Source organism: Oncorhynchus clarkii, unplaced genomic scaffold (genome assembly GCF_045791955.1).
Source record: "Oncorhynchus clarkii lewisi isolate Uvic-CL-2024 unplaced genomic scaffold, UVic_Ocla_1.0 unplaced_contig_7032_pilon_pilon, whole genome shotgun sequence".
Classification (NCBI taxonomy): Eukaryota; Metazoa; Chordata; class Actinopteri; order Salmoniformes; family Salmonidae; genus Oncorhynchus; species Oncorhynchus clarkii.
The window spans coordinates 106,869-127,500 of NW_027260853.1; the positions used below are offsets into that span (position 1 = coordinate 106,869).

The following is a 20,632-nucleotide window of genomic DNA, read 5'->3' on the forward strand; positions in this document are numbered from 1 at the left end:
ACAGACAGACAGACACAGAGAGAGAGACAGACAGACATGGTAAAACTAAAACCCCCAGAGAGCGGTTCCATATCCCAGAGTTCCGAGGGGCAGCGAGCGGAAGCGGTGGCGATAGCAAAGTTCTAATCTCCCCCTCTGAGCCTGACTGCCCGCGCATACTGATAACAGCCAATCAGCAGCCTGGCTTGCAAATATAAATAGGCTGATTTGCATAGGCTCAGTTAATTCCCATTAGTTTTGGACATTGTGCATGTGTGTTTGAGTGTGTGTGTGCGTATGTCTGTGTGTGTGTGTTAATCCCCAATACATTTGGACGTTGTTCTTCACAGTCTCACCAACCTGCTCTATTATACTGACCTACAGTCTCTACCATACTGCCTACAGTCTCTATTGTACTGACCTACAGTCTCTATTATACTGACCTACAGTCTCTACCATACTGCCTACAGTCTCTATTATACTAACCTACAGTCTCTACCATACTGACCTACAGTCTCTATTATACTGACCTACAGTACAGTCTCTATCATACAGACCTACAGTACAGTCTCTATTATACTGACCTACAGTACAGTCTCTACTATACTGACCTACAGTACAGTCTCTACTATACTGACCTACAGTATCTACCATACTGACCTACAGTCTCTACTATACTGACCTACAGTGCAGTCTCTACTATACTGACCTACAGTACAGTCTCTACTATACTGACCTACAGTCTCTACTATACTGACCTAGAGTCTCTACTATACTGACCTACAGAACAGTCTCTACTATACTGACCTACAGTCTCTACTATACTGACCTACAGTACAGTCTCTACTATACTGACCTACAGTCTCTACTATACTGACCTACAGCACAGTCTCTACTATACTGAACCACAGTATCTACCATACTGACCTACAGCACAGTCTCTAATATACTGACCTACAGTCTCTACTATACTGACCAACAGTACAGTCTCTATTATACTGACCGAAAGACTCTACTACACTGACCTACAGTACAGTCTCTACTATAATGACCTACAGTCTCTACTATAATGACCTACAGTCTCTACCATAATGACCTACAGTCTCTACTATACTGACCTACAGTCTCTACCATAATGACCTACAGTCTCTACTATACTGACCTACAGTCTCTACTATAATGACCTACAGTCTCTACTATACTGACCTACAGTCTCTGCTACACTGACCTATAGTAAAGTCTCTACTATACTGACCTACAGTCTCTACCATACTGACCTACAGTACAGTCTCTACTATACTGACCTACAGTCTCTACCATACTGACCTACAGTACAGTCTCTACTATACTGACCTAAAGTCTCTACTATACTGACCTACAGTCTCTACCACACTGACCTACATTGCAGTCTCTACCATACCGACCTACAGTACAGTCTCTACTACACTGACCTACAGTACAGTCTCTACTATACTGACCTACAGTACAGTCTCTACTATACTGACCGATAGTACAGTCTCTACTATACTGACCTACAGTACAGTCTCTACCATACTGACCTACAGTACAGTCTCTACTATCCTGACCTACAGTACAGTCTCTACCATACTGACCTACAGTACAGTCTCTACTATACTGACCTACAGTCTCTACTATACTGACCTACAGTCTCTACTATACTGACCTACAGTCTCTACTATACTGACCTACAGTACAGTCTCTACTATACTGACCTACAGTCTCTACTATACTGACCTACAGTCTCTACTATACTGACATACAGTACAGTCTCTACTATACTGACCTACAGTACAGTCTCTACTATACTGACCTACAGTCTCTACCATACTGACTTACAGTACAGTCTCTACTATACTGACCTACAGTCTCTACCATACTGACTTACAGTACAGTCTCTGCTATACTGACCTACAGTCTCTGCTATACTGACCTACAGTCTCTACTATACTGACCTACAGAAAAGTCTCTACCATACTGACCTAGAGTCTCTACTACACTGACCTACAGTACAGTCTCTTCTATACTGACCTAGAGTCTCTACTACACTGACCTACAGTACAGTCTCTACTATACTGACCTACAGTCTCTACTATACTGACCTACAGTCTCTACCATACTGACTTACAGTACAGTCTCTGCTATACTGACCTACAGTCTCTGCTATACTGACCTACAGTCTCTACTACACTGACCTACAGTACAGTCTCTTCTATACTGACCTAGAGTCTCTACTACACTGACCTACAGTACAGTCTCTACTATACTGACCTACAGTCTCTACTACACTGACCTACAGTCTCTACCATGCTGCCCTACAGTGCAGTCTCTAACATACCGACCTACAGTACAGTCTCTACTATACTGACCTACAGTACAGTCTCTACTATACTGACCTACAGTACAGTCTCAACTATACTGACCGACAGTACAGTCTCTACTACACTGACCTACAGTACAGTCTCTACTATACTGACCTACAGTCTCTACTATACTGACCTACAGTCTCTACCATGCTGACCTACAGTGCAGTCTCTAACATACCGACCTACAGTACAGTCTCTACTATACTGACCTACAGTACAGTATCTACTATACTGACCTACAGTCTCTACTATACTGACCTTCAGTACAGTCTCTACCATACTGACCTACAGTACAGTCTCTACCATACTGACCTACAGTACAGTCTCTACTATAGTGACCTACAGTCTCTACTATACTGACCTACAGTACAGTCTCTACTATACTGACCTACAGTACAGTCTCTACAATACTGACCTACAGTACAGTCTCTACAATACTGACCTACAGTACAGTCTCTACTATACTGACCTACAGTCTCTACTATACTGACCTACAGTCTCCACTATACTGACCTACAGTCTCTACTACACTGACCTGACCTACATTCTCTACTATACTGACCTAAGGTCTCTATCATACTGACCTACAGTACAGTCTCTACTATACTGACCTACAGTCTCTACTCTACTGACCTACAGTACAGTCTCTACTATACTGACCTACAGTCTCTACTAAACTGACCTACAGTACAGTCTCTACTATACTGACCTACAGTCAGTACCATACTGACCTACAGTACAGTCTCTACCATACTGACCTACAGTACAGTCTCTACCATACTGACCTACAGTACAGTCTCTACTATACTGACCTACAGTACAGTCTCTACCATAATGACCTACAGTACAGTCTCTACTATACTGACCTACAGTACAGTATCTACTATACTGACCTACAGTCTCTACTATACTGACCTACAGTACAGTCTCTACTACACTGACCTACAGTACGGTCTCTACCATACTGACCTACAGTACAGTCTCTACCATACTGACCTTCAGTACAGTCTCTACTTTACTGACCTACAGTACAGTCTCTACCATACTGACCTACAGTACAGTCTCTACTATAGTGACCTACAGTCTCTACTATACTGACATACAGTACAGTCTCTACTATACTGACCTACAGTCTCTACTATACGTACCTACAGTACAGTATCTACTATACTGACCTACAGTCTCTACCATAATGACCTACAGTACAGTCTCTACTATACTGACCTACAGTACAGTCTCTACTATACTGACCTTCATTACAGTCTCTACCATACTGACCAACAGTACAGTCTCTACCATACTGACATACAGTACAGTCTGTACTATACTGACCTACAGTACAGTATATACTATACTGACCTACAGTCTCTACTATACGGACCTACAGTACAGTCTCTACTATACTGACCTACAGTACAGTCTCTACTATACTGACCTACAGTACAGTCTCTACCATACTGACCTACAGTACAGTCTCTACCATACTGACCTACAGTACAGTCTCTACTATACTGACCTACAGTACAGTCTCTACCAGACTGACCTACAGAACAGTCTTTACCATACTGACCTACAGTACAGTCTCTACTATACTGACCTACAGTACAGTATCTACTATACTGACCTACAGTCTCTACTATACTGACCTACAGTACAGTCTGTACTATACTGACCTACAGTACAGTATCTACTATACTGACCTACAGTCTCTACTATACTGACCTACAGTACAGTCTCTACTATACTGACCTACAGTCTCTACTATACTGACCTCAGTACAGTCTCTACCATACTGACCTACAGTAAAGTCTCTACTATGCTGACCTACAATACAGTCTCTACCATACTGACCTACAGTACAGTCTCTACTATACTGACCTACAGTACAGTCTCTACTATATTGACCTACAGTACAGTCTCTACTATACTGACCTACAGTACAGTCTCTACCATACTGACCTACAGTACAGACTCTACTATACTGACCTACAGTCTCTACTATACTGACCTACAGTACAGTCTCTACCATACTGACCTACAGTAAAGTCTCTACTATACTGACCTACAATACAGTCTCTACCATACTGACCTACAGTACAGTCTCTACCATACTGACCTACAGTCTCTACTATACTGACCTACAGTCTCTACTATACTGACCTACAGTACAGTCTCTACTATACTGACCTATAGTCTCTGCCATACTGACCTATAGTCTCTACTAACAGCCAATGGTAGTCAGTCATAGATGACACCAGTTGTTATATCTGCTTATGACAGTAAATCATTACACCAGTTATAACTGCTTATGTCATAGTAAATCATTACACCAGTTGTTATATTCGCTTAAGACAAAGTAAATCATGACACCAGTTGTTATAACTGCTAATGACATAGTTAATCCTGTTCATGACAACTCTACGAAGGGCCTTCTATGAGACATCATGACACCAGTTGTTATAACTGCTAATGAAATAGTAAATCCTGTTCATGACAACTCTACGAAGCTCTACGAAGGGCCTGCTATGAGACATCATGACACCAGTTGTAATAACTGCTACGGTGAGGATAAGAGACAGAGAGAGATAGACAGAGAGAGAAAGTGAGAGAGAGAGAGGGAGAGAGAAAGAGAGAGAGAGGGATAGAGAGAGAGAGAGAGAGAGAGGGGGAGGGATAGAAGAGAGAGAGAGAGAGAGAGAGAGAGAGAGGGGAGAGAGAGAGAGAATGGGAGAGAGATAGAGAGCGAGAGAGCGCGAGATAGAGCGAGAGAGAGAATGGGAGAGAGAGATAGAATGGGAGAGAGAGAGCTAGAGAGCGTGAGAGAGAGAGGGAGAGAGAGAGATAGAATGGGAGAGAGAGAGAGGTAGAGAGCGATAGAGCGAGAGAGAGAGAGAGAGAGAGAATGGGAGAGAGAGAGGGAGAGAGATATAATGGGAGAGAGATATAATGGGAGCGAGAGAGCGCGATAGAGCGAGAGAGAGAGAGAGAGAGAGAATGGGAGAGAGAGAGCTAGAGAGCGTGAGAGAGAGCGAGATAGAGAGAGAGAGAGAGAATGGGAGAGAGAGGGAGAGAGAGATTAAATGGGAGAGAGAGAGCTAGAGAGCGTGAGAGAGAGCGAGATAGAGCGAGAGAGAGAATGGGTGAGAGAGAGGGAGAGAGAGAGAGAATGGGAGAGAGAGATAGATAGAGAGCGATAGAGCGAGAGCGATAGAGCGAGAGAGAGAGAGAGAGAGAGATTGGGAGAGAGAGAGAGAGCGAGAGAGAGAGAGGGAGAGAGAGAGAGAGAGAGAGAGATTGGGAGAGAGAGATAGATAGAGAGCGATAGAGCGAGAGCGATAGAGCGAGAGAGAGAGAGAGAGAGATTGGGAGAGAGAGAGCTAGAGAGCGTGAGAGAGAGCGAGATAGAGCGAGAGAGAGAATGGGTGAGAGAGAGGGAGAGAGAGAGAGAATGGGAGAGAGAGATAGATAGAGAGCGATAGAGCGAGAGCGATAGAGCGAGAGAGAGAGAGAGAGAGATTGGGAGAGAGAGAGAGAGCGAGAGAGAGAGAGGGAGAGAGAGAGAGAGAGAGAGAGAGATTGGGAGAGAGAGATAGATAGAGAGCGATAGAGCGAGAGCGATAGAGCGAGAGAGAGAGAGAGAGAGATTGGGAGAGAGAGAGAGAGAGAGAGAGAGAGAGAGAGATTGGGAGAGAGAGAGAGAGAGGGGTGAGAGAGAGAGATAGAGAGGGGCGGCGTGATGTGATTTGATACTGAGTTGTATTCTATATCTCTCTGTATTTATGATTACCTGTAGAGGTGTTACAAGACATTTCATCTGCTGCAAGGAGGACCAAATTATCTCTGCAAGAGAAGATAAGATTCACAATAGCACTGTGCTTTCTGAGGGGAGATCTGGGGAGGGGGGGGGGGTAAGACAGGAGGAAAGAGAAGACGGGATGGGGGAGGGAGGGACGTGGGGAGGGATGTTTTAGAGATGGAGGTGTAGAGGATGACGTGGAGAGGAATGGGGAGAAAGAGGGATGATGAGGAGGAGAGGATGGGACAAAGGATTTAATAAGAAAAGTAGAGAATCTGAAGCATAATAATGTGAAAACTATGTCAATATGAAGCAGAGAAGACTGTTACTCTCTCTCTCTCTAACAGTCCTCCCCAGAAACATGTCAATATGAAGCAGAGAGGACTGTTACTCTCTCTCTCTCTAACAGTCCTCCCCAGAAACATGTCAATATGAAGCAGAGAGGACTGTTACTCTCCCTCTCTAACAGTCCTCCCCAGAAACATGTCAATATGAAGCAGAGAGGACTGTTACTCTCTCTCTCTCTAACAGTCCTCCCCAGAAACATGTCAATATGAAGCAGAGAGGACTGTTACTCTCTCTATCTAACAGTCCTCCACAGAAACATGTCAATATGAAGCAGAGAGGACTGTTACTCTCTCTCTATCTAACAGTCCTCCCCAGAAACATGTCAATATGAAGCAGAGAGGACTGTTACTCTCTCTCTCTCTAACAGTCCTCCCCAGAAACATGTCAATATGAAGCAGAGAGGACTGTTACTCTCTCTCTCTCTCTAACAGTCCTCCCCAGAAACATGTAAATATGAAGCAGAGAGGACTGTTACTCTCTCTCTCTCTAACAGTCCTCCCCAGAAACATGTCAATATGAAGCAGAGAGGACTGTTACTCTCTCTCTCTCTAACAGTCCTCCCCAGAAACATGTCAATATGAAGCAGAGAGGACTGTTACTCTCTCTCTCTCTCTAACAGTCCTCCCCAGAAACATGTAAATATGAAGCAGAGAGGACTGTTACTCTCTCTCTCTCTAACAGTCCTCCCCAGAAACATGTCAATATGAAGCAGAGAGGACTGTTACTCTCCCTCTCTAACAGTCCTCCCCAGAAACATGTCAATATGAAGCAGAGAGGACTGTTACTCTCTCTCTCTCTAACAGTCCTCCCCAGAAACATGTCAATATGAAGCAGAGAGGACTGTTACTCTCTCTATCTAACAGTCCTCCACAGAAACATGTCAATATGAAGCAGAGAGGACTGTTACTCTCTCTCTATCTAACAGTCCTCCCCAGAAACATGTCAATATGAAGCAGAGAGGACTGTTACTCTCTCTCTCTCTAACAGTCCTCCCCAGAAACATGTAAATATGAAGCAGAGAGGACTGTTACTCTCTCTCTCTCTAACAGTCCTCCCCAGAAACATGTCAATATGAAGGAGAGAGGACTGTTACTCTCTCTCTCTCTAACAGTCCTCCCCAGAAACATGTCAATATGAAGCAGAGAGGACTGTTACTCTCTCTATCTAACAGTCCTCCCCAGAAACATGTCAATATGAAGCAGAGAGGACTGTTACTCTCTCTCTCTAACAGTCCTCCCCAGAAACATGTCAATATGAAGCAGAGAGGACTGTTACTCTCTCTCTCTAACAGTCCTCCCCAGAAACATGTCAATATGAAGCAGAGAGGACTGTTACTCTCTCTATCTAACAGTCCTCCCCAGAAACAAGTCAATATGAAGCAGAGAGGACTGTTACTCTCTCTCTCTAACAGTCCTCCCCAGAAACATGTCAATATGAAGCAGAGAGGACTGTTACTCTCTCTATCTAACAGTTCTCCCCAGAAACATGTCAATATGAAGCAGAGAGGACTGTTACTCTCTCTCTCTCTAACAGTCCTCCCCAGAAACATGTCAATATGAAGCAGAGAGGACTGTTACTCTCTCTCTCTCTAACAGTCCTCCCCAGAAACATGTCAATATTAAGCAGAGAGGACTGTTACTCTCTCTCTCTCTAACAGTCCTCCCCAGAAACATGTCAATATGAAGCAGAGAAGACTGTTACTCTCTCTATCTAACAGTCCTCCCCAGAAACATGTCAATATGAAGCAGAGAGGACTGTTACTCTCTCTCTCTCTAACAGTCCTCCCCAGAAACATGTCAATATGAAGCAGAGAGGACTGTTACTCTCTCTCTCTCTCTAACAGTCCTCCCCAGAAACATGTCAATATGAAGCAGAGAGAGAGGACTGTTACTCTCTCTCTCTCTAACATTCCTCCCCAGAAACATGTAAATATGAAGCAGAGAAGACTGTTACTCTCTCTCTCTCTAACAGTCCTCCCCAGAAACATGTCAATATGAAGCAGAGAGGACTGTTACTCTCTCTATCTAACAGTCCTCCCCAGAAACATGTCAATATGAAGCAGAGACCATCTACTGTTCCATGTTAAATATCTACATCTTACACCACAGTACTATCTACTGTTCCATGTTAAATATCTACTATACACCACAGTACTATCTACTGTTACATGTTAAATATCTACAATACATCTATCACCACAGTACTAGAGAGAGAGAGGGAGAGTGAGAGAAGTAGAGCGAGAGAGAGAGAGAGAGAGAGAGAGAGGTTGAGCGAGAGAGAGAGAGCAGTTGAGAGAGAGAGAGCGAGCAAGAGCATGAGAGAGAGAGGGAGAGTGAGAAGAATGCAAAAATCTAAGAAAGAAATTTAGAAACCTGTCCAACCAAAAACATAGAGACCCGGAAAACCTGAGTCTACACCTTCACTATGGTGAATCACTAAAACAATACAGAAATACACTACGGAAAAAGAAGGAACAGCATGTCAGAAATCAGCTCAATGCAATGGAAGAATCCATAGACTCTAACCACTTCTGGGAAAATTGGAAAACACTAAACAAACAACAACATGAAGAATTATCTATCCAAAATGGAGATGTATGGTTAAACCACTTCTCCAATATTTTTGGCTCTATAACAAAGAACAGAAAGCAAAAACATACATGATCAAATACAGATCTTAGAATTAACTATTAAAGACGACCAGAACCCACTGGATTCCAGAACACACTGGATTCCAGAACCCACTGGATTCCAGAACCCACTAGATTATCCAATTACATTGAAAGAACTACAGGACAAAATAAAAACCCTCCAACCCAAAAAGGCCTGTGGTGTTGATGGTATCCTCAATGAAATGATCAAATATACAGACAACAAATTCCAATTGGCTATACTAAAACTCTTTAACATCATACTTAGCTCTGGCATCTTCCCCAATATTTGTAACCAAGGACTGATCACCCCAATCCACAAAAGTGGAGACAAATTTGACCCCAATAACTACCGTGGAATATGTGTCAACAGTAACCTTGGGAAAATCCTCTGCATTATTATTAACAGCAGACTCGTACATTTCCTCAATGAAAACAATGTACTGAGCAAATGTCAAATTGGCTTTTTACCAAATTACCGTAGAACAGACCATGTATTCACCCTGCACAAACCCTAATTAACAACCAAACAAACCAAAACAAAGGCAAAGTCTTCTCATCCTTTGTTGATTTAAAAAAAGCCTTCAACTCAATCTGGCATGAGGGTCTGCTATACAAACTGATGGAAAGTGGTGTTGGGGGTAAAACATACGACATTATAAAATCCATGTACACAAACAACAAGTGTGCGGTTAAAATTGGCAAAAAACACACACATTTCTTCACACAGGGTCGTGGGGTTAGACAGGGATGCAGCTTAAGCCCCACCCTCTTCAACATATATATCAACGAATTGGCGCGGGCACTAGAAAAGTCTGCAGCACCCGGCCTCCCCCTGCTAGAATCCGAAGTCAAATGTCTGCTGTTTGCCGATGATCTGGTGCTTCTGTCACCAACCAAGGAGGGCCTACAGCAGCACCTAGATCTTATGCACAGATTCTGTCAGACCTGGGCCCTGACAGTAAATCTCAGTAAGACCAAAATAATGGTGTTCCAAAAAAGGTCCAGTCACCAGGACCATAAATACAAATTCCATCTAGACACTGTTGCCCTAGAGCGCACAAAAAACTGTACATACCTTGGCCTAAACATCAGCGCCACAGGTAACTTCCACAAAGCTGTGAACGATCTGAGAGACAAGGCAAGAAGGGCATTCTATGCCATCAAAAGAAACATAAATTTCAACATACCAATTAGGATTTGGCTAAAAATACTTGAATCAGTCATAGAGCCCATTGCCCTTTATGGTTGTGAGGTCTGGGGTCCGCTCACCAACCAAGACTTCACAAAATGGGACAAACACCAAATTGAGACTCTGCACGCAGAATTCTGCAAAAATATCCTCCGTGTACAACGTAGAACACCAAATAATGCATGCAGAGCAGAATTAGGCCGATACCCACTAATTATCAAAATCCAGAAAAGAGCCGTTAAATTCTACAACCACCTAAAAGGAAGTGATTCACAAACCTTCCATAACAAAGCCATCACCTACAGAGAGATGAACCTGGAGAAGAGTCCCCTAAGCAAGCTGGTCCTGGGGCTCTGTTCACAAACACAAACACACCCTACAGAGCCCCAGGACAACAGCACAATTAGACCCAACCAAATCATGAGAAAACAAAATGATAATTACTTGACACATTGGAAAGAATTAACAAAAAAACAGAGCAAACTAGAATGCTATTTGGCCCTAAACAGAGAGTACACAGCGGCAGAATACCTGACCACTGTGACTGACCCAAAATTAAGGAAAGCTTTGACTATGTACAGACTCAGTGAGCATAGCCTTGCTATTGAGAAAGGCCGCCGTAGGCAGACATGGGTCTCAAGAGAAGACAGGCTATGTGCTCACTGCCCACAAAATGAGGTGGAAACTGAGCTGCACTTCCTAACCTCCTGCCCAATGTATGACCATATTAGAGAGACATATTTCCCTCAGATTACACAGATCCACAAAGAATTTGAAAACAAATTCAAATTTGAAAAACTCCCATATCTACTGGGTGAAATTCCACAGTGTGCCATCACAGCAGCAAGATTTGTGACCTGTTGCCACGAGAAAAGGGCAACCAGTGAAGAACACACACCATTGTAAATACAACCCATATTTATGCTTATTTATTTTATCTTGTGTCCTTTAACCATTTGTACATTGTTAAAACACTGTATATATATATATAATATGACATTTGTAATATCTTTACTGTTTTGAAACCTCTGTATGTGTAATGTTTACTGTTAATTTTTGTTGTTTTTCACTTTATATATTCACTTTGTATGTTGTCTACCTCACTTGCTTTGGCAATGTTAACACGTTTCCCATGCCAATAAAGCCCTTGAATTGAAATTGAATTGAATTGAGGGAGAGGTTGAGAGAGGTTGAGCGAGAGAGAGAGAGAGAGAGAGAGAGAGAGAGAGAGAGAGAGAGAGAGAGACAGAAAGAGAGACAGAGAGAGAGAGAGAGGTTGAGCGAGAGAGAGAGAGGTTGAGCGAGAGAGAGAAGTTGAGCGAGAGAGAGAGCGACAGAAAGAGAGACGGAGAGCGAGAGATAAAAAAGAAGAGGTCCATCTCACCTGTCACCGTATGCAGCAGCTGTGGCGGCAGCAGGCTGAGTATACCTGTAGGCAGCATAGCCCCCCTGGAAACACACACATACACACACACACACACACACACACACACACACACACACACACACACACACACACACACACACACACAGACACACACACACACACACACACAGATACAGAGATTAATCAATGTGATTGATTCCTGTCAGTAACATTGATATTCTGCCGGGTTCATGGATCTACACATACATTGACAGAATACACCATCACACAGTCTGATCAATAGCAAGGCTGACGCAGGACTCAATGCCAATGAAATGCTTTGGATGGTAAATATTTCTGTGTGCTGAATGAATTACGCCACACGGTCAATAATGTATTGATTTCATAATAAATGGAAATAGATACATTTCTTCATTAAAATGTGATATTTGTTTTCAAAGACTAATTTGACAGAACTGCCTTGCAACAGATTCCCATATGTTCTACAAAGAACACAGGTTTTAATTTATGTAATGCTGCCATCAGCTGTTCAATCAGGCAAACACGACACACACACACACACAAACACACGCACGCACACACACACACACACACACACACGCAAACACGACACACACACACACACATCCATGCGACAGGCGGGTGTGCGGTGATGCAGTGACGATCAGTCTGTGAGCACAGCAAGACTCCATGTTCAACCAACCACAAAGTCACGCCAACCACGCCATGGCCAGAAACACGACCAGCATGCATTTCACCACACAGAGCAGAGCAGCAAGCACCCAGGAGATGACGTGATTCTGGTCCCTATAAAAAATGTAGTGTCTCCTGTTTCTGGTTCCTGTTAAATATAGTGTTTCCTGTTTCTGGTTCCTGTTAAATATAGTGTTTCCTGTTTCTGGTTCCTGTTAAATATAGTGTTTCCTGTTTCTGGTTCCTGTTAAATATAGTGTCTCCTGTTTCTGGTTCCTGTTAAATATAGTGTTTCCTGTTTCTGGTTCCTGTTAAATATAGTGTCTCCTGTTTCTGGTTCCTGTTAAATATAGTGTCTCTTGTTTCTGGTTCCTGTTAAATATAGTGTCTCCTGTTTCTGGTTCCTGTTAAATATAGTGTTCCTACTGTTCTCTGCTCATCTACCCACAATGCACCTCATTTCTTCCAACAATGTGGAGATGATACATCTTCAGTAATATCACTGATACTGTACTACATTATTACCATTCTACTGATGTATTACTGTAATATATTATTACCATTCTACTGATGTAATACTGTACTATATTATTACCATTCTACTGATGTATTACTGTACTATATTATTACCATTCTACTGATGTAATACTGTACTATATTATTACCATTATACTGATGTAATATTGTATTATATTATTACCATTATACTGATGTAATACTGTACTATATTATTACCATTCTACTGATGTATTACTGTACTATATTATTACCATTCTACTGATGTATTACTGTACTATATTATTACCATTCTACTGATGTAATACTGTACTATATTATTACCATTATACTGATGTAATATTGTATTATATTATTACCATTATACTGATGTAATACTGTACTATATTATTACCATTCTACTGATGTAATATTGTACTATATTATTACCATTCTACTGATGTAATACTGTACTATATTAGTACCATTCTACTGATCTAATATTGTACTATATTATTACCATTATACTGATGTATTACTGTACTATATTATTACCATTCTAAGGATGTAATATTGTACTATATTATTACCATTCTACTGATCTAATATTGTACTATATTATTACCATTCTACTGATGTGATATTGTACTATATTATTACCATTCTACTGATCTAATATTGTACTATATTATTACCATTATACTGATGTATTACTGTACTATATTATTGCCATTCTACTGATGTAATATTGTACTATATTATTACCATTCTACTGATCTAATATTGTACTATATTATTACCATTCTACTGATGTAATATTGTACTATATTATTACCATTCTAATGATCTAATAAGGTACTATATTATTACCATTCTACTGATGTAATACTGTATTATATTATTACCATTCTACTGATGTATTACTGTAATATATTATTACCATTCCACTGATGTAATACTGTACTATATTATTACCATTCTACTGATGTATTACTGTACTATATTATTACCATTCTACTGATGTAATACTGTACTATATTATTACCATTATACTGATGTAATATTGTATTATATTATTACCATTATACTGATGTAATACTGTACTGTATTATTACCATTCTACTAATGTAATATTGTACTATATTATTACCATTCTACTGATGTAATATTGTACTATATTATTACCATTCTACTGATGTAATACTGTACTATATTAGTACCATTCTACTGATCTAATATTGTACTATATTATTACCATTATACTGATGTATTACTGTACTATATTATTACCATTCTAAGGATGTAATATTGTACTATATTATTACCATTATACTGATGTATTACTGTACTATATTATTACCATTCTAAGGATGTAATATTGTATTATATTATTACCATTCTACTGATGTATTACTGTAATATATTATTACCATTCCACTGATGTAATACTGTACTATATTATTACCATTCTACTGATGTATTACTGTACTATATTATTACCATTATACTGATGTATTACTGTACTATATTATTGCAATTCTACTGATGTAATATTGTACTATATTATTACCATTCTAATGATCTAATATTGTACTATATTATTACCATTCTACTGATGTAATACTGTACTATATTATTACCATTATACTGATATAATATTGTATTATATTATTACCATTATACTGATGTAATACTGTACTACATTATTAGCATTCTACTGATGTAATATTGTACTATATTATTACCATTCTACTGATGTAATATTGTACTATATTATTACCATTCTACTGATGTAATATTGTACTATATTATTATCCTTATACTGATGTATTACTGTACTATATTATTACCATTATACTGATGTAATACTGTACTATATTATTACCATTATACTGATGTATTACTGTACTATAGTATTACCATTCTACTGATGTAATATTGTACTATATTATTACCATTATACTGATGTATTACTGTACTATAGTATTACCATTCTACTGATGTAATATTGTACTATATTATTACCATTATACTGATGTATTACTGTACTATATTATTACCATTATACTGATGTAATACTGTACTATATTATTACCATTATACTGATGTAATATTGTACTATATTATAACCATTATACTGATGTATTACTGTACTATAGTATTACCATTCTACTGATGTAATATTATACTATATTATTACCATTATACTGATGTAATATTGTACTATATTATAACCATTATACTGATGTAATACTGTACTATATTATTACCATTCTACTGATGTAATATTGTATTATATTTCTGGATTTGTATGGGTTGGTTGCAGCGGAGGCTGCTGAGGTGAGGACGGCTCATGTGTTTACATTACATTGAGCTGATGTAGGCCTATAAACATTGGTATGGCTGGGTGTGTTTACATTACATTGAGCTGATGTAGGCCTATAGACATTGGTATGGCTGGGTGTGTTTACATTACATTGAGCTGATGTAGGCCTATAAACATTGGTATGGCTGGGTGTGTTTACTTTACATTGAGCTGATGTAGGCCTATAGACATTGGTATGGCTGGGTGTGTTTACATTACATTGAGCTGATGTAGGCCTATAGACATTGGTATGGCTGGGTGTGTTTACATTACATTGAGCTGATGTAGGCCTATAGACATTGGTATGGCTGGGTGTGTTTACATTACATTGAGCTGATGTAGGCCTATAAACATTGGTATGGCTGGGTGTGTTTACATTACATTGAGCTGATGTAGGCCTATAGACATTGGCATGGCTGGGTGTGTTTACATTACATTGAGCTGATGTAGGCCTATAAACATTGGTATGGCTGGGTGTGTTTACATTACATTGAGCTGCTCTAGGCCATTTTAGAGAGTTGGGCCAACTTTTGTCATGTTGAATATTGTTCTAATTAGACATTCAGTTACATAGCACAGTTTAAATATCCCCCACATAATGTTGCTGGGGAGCGATAGATTATTAATTAAAGTGTCATGTAAATGCATCATAATGTAGAAACCTCAAATTCCCAGTTCTCTAAATACCTGACTAGGGCAACTCTCTAAATACCTGACTCAGCAACTCTCTAAATACCTGACTCAGCAACTCTCTAAATACCTGACTCTACAACTCTCTAAATACCTGACTCAGCAACTCTCTAAATACCTGACTCAGCAACTCTCTAAATACCTGACTCAGCAACTCTCTAAATACCTGACTCAGCAACTCTCTAAATACCTGACTCAGCAACTCTCTAAATACCTGACTCAGCAACTCTCTAAATACCTGACTCAGCAACTCTCGAAATACCTGACTCAGCAACTCTCTAAATACCTGACTCAGCAACTCTCTAAATACCTGACTCAGCAACTCTCTAAATACATGGCTCAGCAACTCTCTAAATACCTGACTCAGCAACTCTCTAAATACCTGACTCTACAACTCTCTAAATACCTGGCTCAGCAACTCTCTAAATACCTGACTCAGCAACTCTCTAAATACCTGACTCAGCAACTCTCTAAATACCTGACTCTACAACTCTCTAAATACCTGACTCTACAACTCTCTAAATACCTGGCTCAGCAACTCTCTAAATACCTGACTCTGAAACTCTCTAAATACCTGACTCTACAACTCTCTAAATACCTGACTATGAAACTCTCTAAATACCTGACTCAGCAACTCTCTAAATATCTGACTCAGCAACTCTCTAAATACCTGACTCTGCAACTCTCTAAATACCTGACTCAGCAACTCTCTAAATACCTGACTCAGCAACTCTCTAAATACCTGACTCAGCAACTCTCTAAACACCTGACTCAGCAACTCTCTAAATACCTGGATCAGCAACTCTCTAAATACCTGACTCTGCAACTCTCTAAATACCTGGCTCAGCAACTCTCTAAATACCTGACTCAGCAACTCTCTAAATACCTGGCTCAGCAACTCTCTAAATACCTGGCTCAGCAACTCTCTAAATACCTTACTCAGCAACTCTCTAAACACCTGACTCAGCAACTCTCTAAATACCTGACTCAGCAACTCTCTAAATACCTGACTATGAAACTCTCTAAATACCTGACTCAGCAACTCTCTAAATATCTGACTCAGCAACTCTCTAAATACCTGACTCAGCAACTCTCTAAATACCTGACTCAGCAACTCTCTAAACACCTGACTCAGCAACTCTCTAAATACCTGGATCAGCAACTCTCTAAATACCTGACTCTGCAACTCTCTAAATACCTGGCTCAGCAACTCTCTAAATACCTGACTCAGCAACTCTCTAAATACCTGGCTCAGCAACTCTCTAAATACCTGGCTCAGCAACTCTCTAAATACCTGGCTCAGCAACTCTCTAAATACCTGACTCAGCAACTCTCTAAATAGCTGACTCAGCAACTCTCTAAATACCTGACTCAGCAACTCTCTAAATACCTGACTCAGCAACTCTCTAAATACCTGGATCAGCAACTCTCTAAATACCTGACTAGGCAACTCTCTAAATACCTGACTCAGCAACTCTCTAAATACCTGACTATGAAACTCTCTAAATACCTGACTCAGCAACTCTCTAAATATCTGACTCAGCAACTCTCTAAATACCTGACTCAGCAACTCTCTAAATACCTGACTCAGCAACTCTCTAAACACCTGACTCAGCAACTCTCTAAATACCTGGATCAGCAACTCTCTAAATACCTGACTCTGCAACTCTCTAAATACCTGGCTCAGCAACTCTCTAAATACCTGACTCAGCAACTCTCTAAATACCTGGCTCAGCAACTCTCTAAATACCTGGCTCAGCAACTCTCTAAATACCTGGCTCAGCAACTCTCTAAATACCTGACTCAGCAACTCTCTAAATAGCTGACTCAGCAACTCTCTAAATACCTGACTCAGCAACTCTCTAAATACCTGACTCAGCAACTCTCTAAATACCTGGATCAGCAACTCTCTAAATACCTGACTAGGCAACTCTCTAAATACCTGGCTCAGCAACTCTCTAAATACCTGACTCAGCAACTCTCTAAATACCTGACTCTGCAACTCTCTAAATACCTGGCTCAGCAACTCTCTAAATACCTGACTCAGCAACTCTCTAAATACCTGGCTCAGCAACTCTCTAAATACCTGACTCAGCAACTCTCTAAATACCTGACTCAGCAACTCTCTAAATACCTTACTCAGCAACTCTCTAAATACCTGGCTCAGCAACTCTCTAAATACCTGACTCAGCAACTCTCTAAATATCTGACTCAGCAACTCTCTAAATACCTGACTCAGCAACTCTCTAAATACCTGACTCAGCAACTCTCTAAATACCTGACTCAGCAACTCTCTAAATACCTGACTCTGCAACTCTCTAAATACCTGGCTCAGCATACAACCAACCAACATGAATACAGGCACATGTGAATGTCATGTGTCCTGAGTGGTAAGTAGAAACACATCTATCTCTGTTACGGCCCTCTACGTCATTCACTGGTAATAATACTTACATAAATATCTGCACCATAAAATCCATCCTGGTAAACAACACTGCAAAGGATGCAAACACAAACAAACACAAACAAAACAAACATCCATATTAGTGCAAGTTGACATGCAGGCACCATCTAGACACCAACCCTGTCTGTCTGTGGAGAGGTTAGTGTGTCCAATCAAAAAACCACCAGACATGAGAGGGGTGGAGCCAAACAGGGAAGTTCTGCAGGCACTCTCCTCTTCCTACTCTGTCTCTCTTTGTGAATCCCAAACCAGCGCCTTGCCCCCCCCCTACCAACTCTCTCGGAGGGCCCTCTGTTGTCACGTGTTGCTGACGAAACTCTTAGGGTGACTTCCAGAGTGACGAGGGGATCAATAAACCCATCAACTTCGGTACTCATGCCGTATTCAAAACAACTGGGAACTCGGAAATCTCCGACGTCTGACTTCAGTGTGTTCAAGACAACTGAGAAACTGTGAAAAAAAACTCTGAATTAGATTTTTTTTTTATTTTTTACAGTCATCCAACTCTTCTGAATTCCAAAACTCAGGCATCTTTCTGAGGCTTTCACTGATGTCACAATTTGACCTTTTTTCCCCCCCAGAGTTCCCAGTTGTCTTGAAAAGCACCAATACTCCGGACTTGAATGGTGCAACTCATGTTCCACATTTAAATAACAAAACAAGCAAGAAATTAAAATGAACAAATCCCCCCCCCCCCCCCTGTCTTTTAACAAAATATAACAGTTAGCATGAGTGCTATGTCATCTTTTATACGTGTCAAGTCAGGACATCGGACATAAACAAACGCACGTGTCATTTAATTCAAAAAAGCCTCTCTATTATTTTGTGTGAAATTGCGCAAAAAAATAATAAATAACACGGTGCCTTCTCTCTGAAGCTGGCAGCATTGCCGTATGGGATTCCACTTCTCTCTGAAGCTGGCAGCATTGCCTTATGGGATTCCACTTCTCTCTGAAGCTGGCAGCATTGCCTTATGGGATTCCACTTCTCTCTGAAGCTGGCAGCATTGCCTTATGGGATTCCACTTCTCTCTGAAGCTGGCAGCATTGCCTTATGGGATTCCACTTCTCTCTGAAGCTGGCAGCATTGCCTTATGGGATTCCACTTCTCTCTGAATCTGGCAGCATTGCCTTATGGGATTCCACTTCTCTCTGAAGCTGGCAGCATTGCCGTATGGGATTCCACTTCTCTCTGAAGCTGGCAGCATTGCCTTATGGGATTCCACTTCTCTCTGAAGCTGGCAGCATTGCCGTATGGGATTCCATTTCTCTCTGAAGCTGGCAGCATTGCCGTATGGGATTCCACTTCTCTCTGAAGCTGGCAGCATTGCAGGCTCAGTAGAAGTGACAACCGGTGGGGCTAATTAGCCCCTACACCCTCTATAGTGTAGGGGCTAATTTGCAAAAGGAGGAAGTGAGTGTGAACACGTAAATGGGGGGCCAAGGGGAAGGGAGGGATTTGGGATCCAGTCTTTCTCTGAGGTGGTAAGGAGGCTGGGGAGGTCCAGAAAGTGCATCTCGGACCCCACACTAGGAGTCAAAGGGGGCCTTAGTCGAAACGCCAATCGGAAAACAGTTAGTTGAACTAATGAACAGTCCTAAAGGTGATGTCACTACTGTCACTGCTAAATACCTCATCTTCCTACCACATTCTGATCAGACTGTTGAAACAACTCCTCGATGACAAATAATCATATGTTCCATTTAGCAGACACTTTTATCCTAAACACCTCATATATTTTACGTGTGGGTGTGGCCCCAGCGGGAATCACCATCAACAACATTTGGCTCCAAGCACCAAGCCCCAAGCACCAAGCTCCAAGCACCAAGGTCCAAGCACCAAGGTCCAAGCTCCAAGCTCCAAGCACCAAGCTCCAAGCACCAAGGTCCAAGCTCCAAGCCCCAAGCCTCAAGCCCTAAGCCCCAAGCTCCAAGCTCCAAGCTCCAAGACCCAAGCCCCAAGCTCAAAGCCCCAAGCCCCAAGCCCCAAACTCCAAGCCCCAAGCCCCAAGCCCCAAACTCCAAACTCCAAGCCCCAAGCCCCATACTCCAAGCTCCACGCTCCAAGCCCCAAGCTCCAAACTCCAAGCCTCAAGCCCCAAGCCCCAAACTCCAAGCCCCAAGCCCCAAACTCCAAGCTCCAAGGCCCAAGCCCCAAGCACCAAGCACCAAGATCCAAGCTCCAAGCCC

The 20,632-nt window shown here is 41.2% G+C and overlaps 1 protein-coding gene across 6 annotated transcripts in view; it reads right to left on the reverse strand.

The window, feature by feature from the left end:
• LOC139401922 (RNA binding protein fox-1 homolog 1) overlaps nucleotides 1-20,632 on the reverse strand; it is a 69,907-nt gene that overhangs the window by 5,154 nt on the left and 44,121 nt on the right. For 3 of the 6 annotated variants that reach the window (XM_071145934.1, XM_071145937.1, XM_071145933.1), the window contains 2 exons: nucleotides 18,434-18,473; nucleotides 11,734-11,798 (listed from right to left, as the gene is read on the reverse strand). In XM_071145934.1, the coding sequence (XP_071002035.1) occupies nucleotides 11,734-11,798; nucleotides 18,434-18,473 (105 nt within the window). Of the gene's footprint in view, nucleotides 1-6,150; nucleotides 6,204-11,733; nucleotides 11,799-18,433; nucleotides 18,474-20,632 lie in introns of all 6 variants that reach the window. The other 3 variants (XM_071145935.1, XM_071145936.1, XM_071145938.1) reach the window with 3 other exon arrangements.